This window comes from Gobio gobio (assembly GCF_949357685.1).
Source record: "Gobio gobio genome assembly, chromosome: 12".
NCBI classification, from domain to species: domain Eukaryota; kingdom Metazoa; phylum Chordata; class Actinopteri; order Cypriniformes; family Gobionidae; genus Gobio; species Gobio gobio.
Window position 1 is genome coordinate 52,240,847 of NC_137105.1, and position 3,674 is coordinate 52,244,520.

Here is a 3,674-nt window from a genome sequence, read left to right on the forward strand (position 1 = left end):
ATAGATAGATAGATGGATGGATGGATGGATGGATGGATGGATGGATGGATGGAAGGATGGATGGATGGATGGATGGATGGATGGATAGATAGATAGATAGATAGATAGATAGATAGATAGATAGATAGATAGATAGATAGATAGATAGATAGATAGATAGATAGATAGATAGATAGATAGATAGATAGATAGATGGATGGATGGATGGATGGATGGATGGATGGATGGATGGATGGATGGATGGATAGATAGATAGATAGATAGATAGATAGATAGATAGATAGATAGATAGATAGATAGATAGATAGATAGATAGATAGATAGATAGATAGATAGATAGATAGATAGATAGATAGATAGATTGTAGATGGATGGATGGATGGATGGATGGATGGATGGATGGATGGATTGTAGATAGATGGATAGATAGATGGATGGATGGATGGATGGATGGATGGATGGATGGATGGATGGATGGATGGATTGTAGATAGATGGATAGATAGATAGATAGATAGATAGATAGATAGATAGATAGATAGATAGATAGATAGATAGATAGATAGATAGATGGATGGATGGATGGATGGATGGATGGATGGATGGATGGATGGATGGATGGATGGATGGATGGATGGATGGATGGATGGATGGATGGATGGATGGATGGATGGATGGATGGATTGTAGATAGATGGATAGATAGATAGATAGATAGATAGATAGATAGATAGATAGATAGATAGATAGATAGATAGATAGATAGATAGATAGATAGATAGATAGATAGATAGATAGATAGATAGATAGATAGATAGATAGATAGATAGATAGATAGATAGATAGATAGATAGATGGATGGATGGATTGATGGATGGATTGTAGATAGATGGATAGATAGATAGATGGATGGATGGATGGATGGATGGATGGATGGATGGATTGTAGATAGATGGATAGATAGATAGATGGATGGATGGATGGATGGATTGTAGATAGATAGATAGATAGATAGATAGATAGATAGATAGATAGATAGATAGATAGATAGATAGATAGATAGATAGATAGATAGATAGATAGATAGATAGATAGATAGATAGATAGATAGATAGATAGATAGATAGATAGATAGATAGATAGATAGATAGATAGATGATGGATGGATGGGTGGATGGATGGATGGATGGATGGATGGATGGATGGATGGATGGTAGATAGATGGATAGATAGATAGATAGATAGATGGATGGATGGATGGATGGATGGATGGATGGATGGATAGAATGAAGGAACGAGAGATAAATGATAGATGGACGGATGGACGGATAGATAGACTTCTGGGAACAGCCGTTTGTCATTTAAACATTATAAACACTTTTACAAATACCAAATGTACTGAAAATATGATTTTTCAGCCTCCTAATGAAGAATGATGTGATTATTATCAGTGATAAAGGAGAAGCTTTGAGCGGAAAATCCCACAATACAGAAGCTTCTCTTAAAAATGAGGAACAGACGATCACAGGTTTCAGTTTTAATCAGTGTGTGTGTTTAGATCATCTTAGCGGACAGACACATTGACATGATTAATGAGTTTAAATCAGTGACTGAGATGGTGTGTGTGTGTGTGTGTGTGTGTGTGTGTGTGTGTGTGTGTGTGTGTGTGTGTGTGTGTGTGTGTGTGTGTGTGTGTGTGTGTGTGTGTGTGTGTGTGTGTGTGTGTGTGTGTGTGTGTGTGTGTGTGTGTGTGTGTGTGTGTGTGTGTGTGTGTGTGTGTGTGTGTGTGTGTGTGTGTGTGTGTGTGTGTGTGTGTGTGTGTGTGTGTGTGTGTGTGTGTTGCAGAGGGACTCAAGCAGTTCGGACTCACGACAAACACTCCGTTTAAAGGCTGCATGAGGAGTGTGAAGATCACTAAAGCTGGGAAGAGTCTGGAGGTGCAGATGAACAAAGCCCTGGAGCTCAGAGGAGTTCAGCCGCTCACCTGCCCTGCTAGTTAAACACACACACACACACACACACACCAAATATAGTGAATCAATTCAAGCAACAACATGTTCACAGAACTGACTGAATAGCCCAATAACAGGAGGAATATTAAAACACAAACAGCTGGACAAACCAAAGACTATAAAAGCAGATCCCCAGCCGTCTGAGGTCAGTGGAGAACGCCTGATCAACTCACAGTGAGCTCCCATTAGTCCACTTTAGTTAAAGCTTTGCCTTTTACTAACAGCCTCGCTCGGAAGTTTACACCCCCTGCAAAATCTGTGAATAATTCAAACAATATTAGAGGGATCATCAGAAACATCTTTTATGTCAAATATCATATTCAGGACAGCACTAAATCAAAATAACCTGCATTCTGTACAAGAATATCTTATTTTGTTCAAATTATTGAAGGGGTTCACAAACGTTCAAGCTCAACTGTACACAATGTATTACGTTGGTTAATAAAAATAAAATGAGTCATTGTTAGGTCATGTTAGGTCCATTAAATATTAACACATGCAGCTTTTTAATGATGTATTAGTAAATGTTGACATTAATAATTAATGCAGTTGACTAATGTTAACAATTGGAACCTTATTGATAAGTGTTACCAACGATGCCAGTCTATCTATCCATCCATCTATCATTTTATTTCTCATTCTTTCTTTCTATCCATCTATCGTTTCATCTCTCGTTCTATCCATCTATCGATCTATCATTTTATTTCTCATTCTTTCATTCTATCCATCTATCGTTTCATCTCTCGTTCTATCTATCTATCCATCTATCATTTTATTTCTCATTCTTTTGTTCAATCATTTATCTCTCGTTCCTTCTATCTATCCATCTATCTATCTCTCGTTCTGTCTACTGTTCTCTCGTTCCTTCTATCTATCTATCTATCGATCTATCGATCTATCGATCTATCATTTTATTTCTCATTCTTTCATTCTATCCATCTATCGTTTCATCTCTCGTTCTATCTATCTATCCATCTATCATTTTATTTCTCATTCTTTTGTTCAATCATTTATCTCTCGTTCCTTCTATCTATCCATCTATCTATCTCTCGTTCTGTCTACTGTTCTCTCGTTCCTTCTATCTATCTATCTATCTATCTATCTATCTATCTATCTATCTATCTATCTATCTATCTATCTATCTATCTATCTATCTATCTATCTATCTATCTATCTATCTATCTATCTATCTATCTATCTATCTATCTATCTATCTATCTATCTATCTATCTATCTATCTATCTATCTATCTATCTATCTATCGTTCCTTCATGTTGTTTATGCGGTACTTCATTATAAAACTGAACATGTGTGCGTTGAAGACCTGAAACCTGAAGAAGTTGATCCCCAGACAGCATCATAGTGTCGGCTCAGATGTGGGCCGGATCTGGGCCGGACACTATTACTGCGTCCTAATTCGCCTATTTATACTACGTCCTAAAAGTATGTGCTCTTTATGAGATTACCTCACCATCTTTAACAGATGCTCTGTCGCTTAGTTTTGTGCATTCTGTCAATCATCGCCACTAGCCGTGTTTCCATTACCCTTAAAATTGCGCAAATTGAAATTGCGAATTGAAAATAAGCCCAATAGAAGCGTGTCAATTTCGCAAAAAACTCTCATATATCGAAAAAAAGTTTTTACGCCCGCATGAGGTGGTTTT

The 3,674-nt window shown here is 36.9% G+C and overlaps 1 protein-coding gene across 1 annotated transcript in view; it reads left to right on the forward strand.

The window, feature by feature from the left end:
- lama2 (laminin, alpha 2) overlaps nt 1-2,031 on the forward strand; it is a 149,735-nt gene extending 147,704 nt beyond the window's left edge. Inside the window, exon 52 of the mRNA XM_079831286.1 lies at nt 1,844-2,031. Within this exon, the coding sequence (XP_079687412.1) occupies nt 1,844-1,998 (155 nt within the window). The 3' untranslated portion in view covers nt 1,999-2,031. The remainder of the gene's footprint in view (nt 1-1,843) is intronic.
- The last annotated feature ends 1,643 nt before the right edge of the window (nt 2,032-3,674 follow it).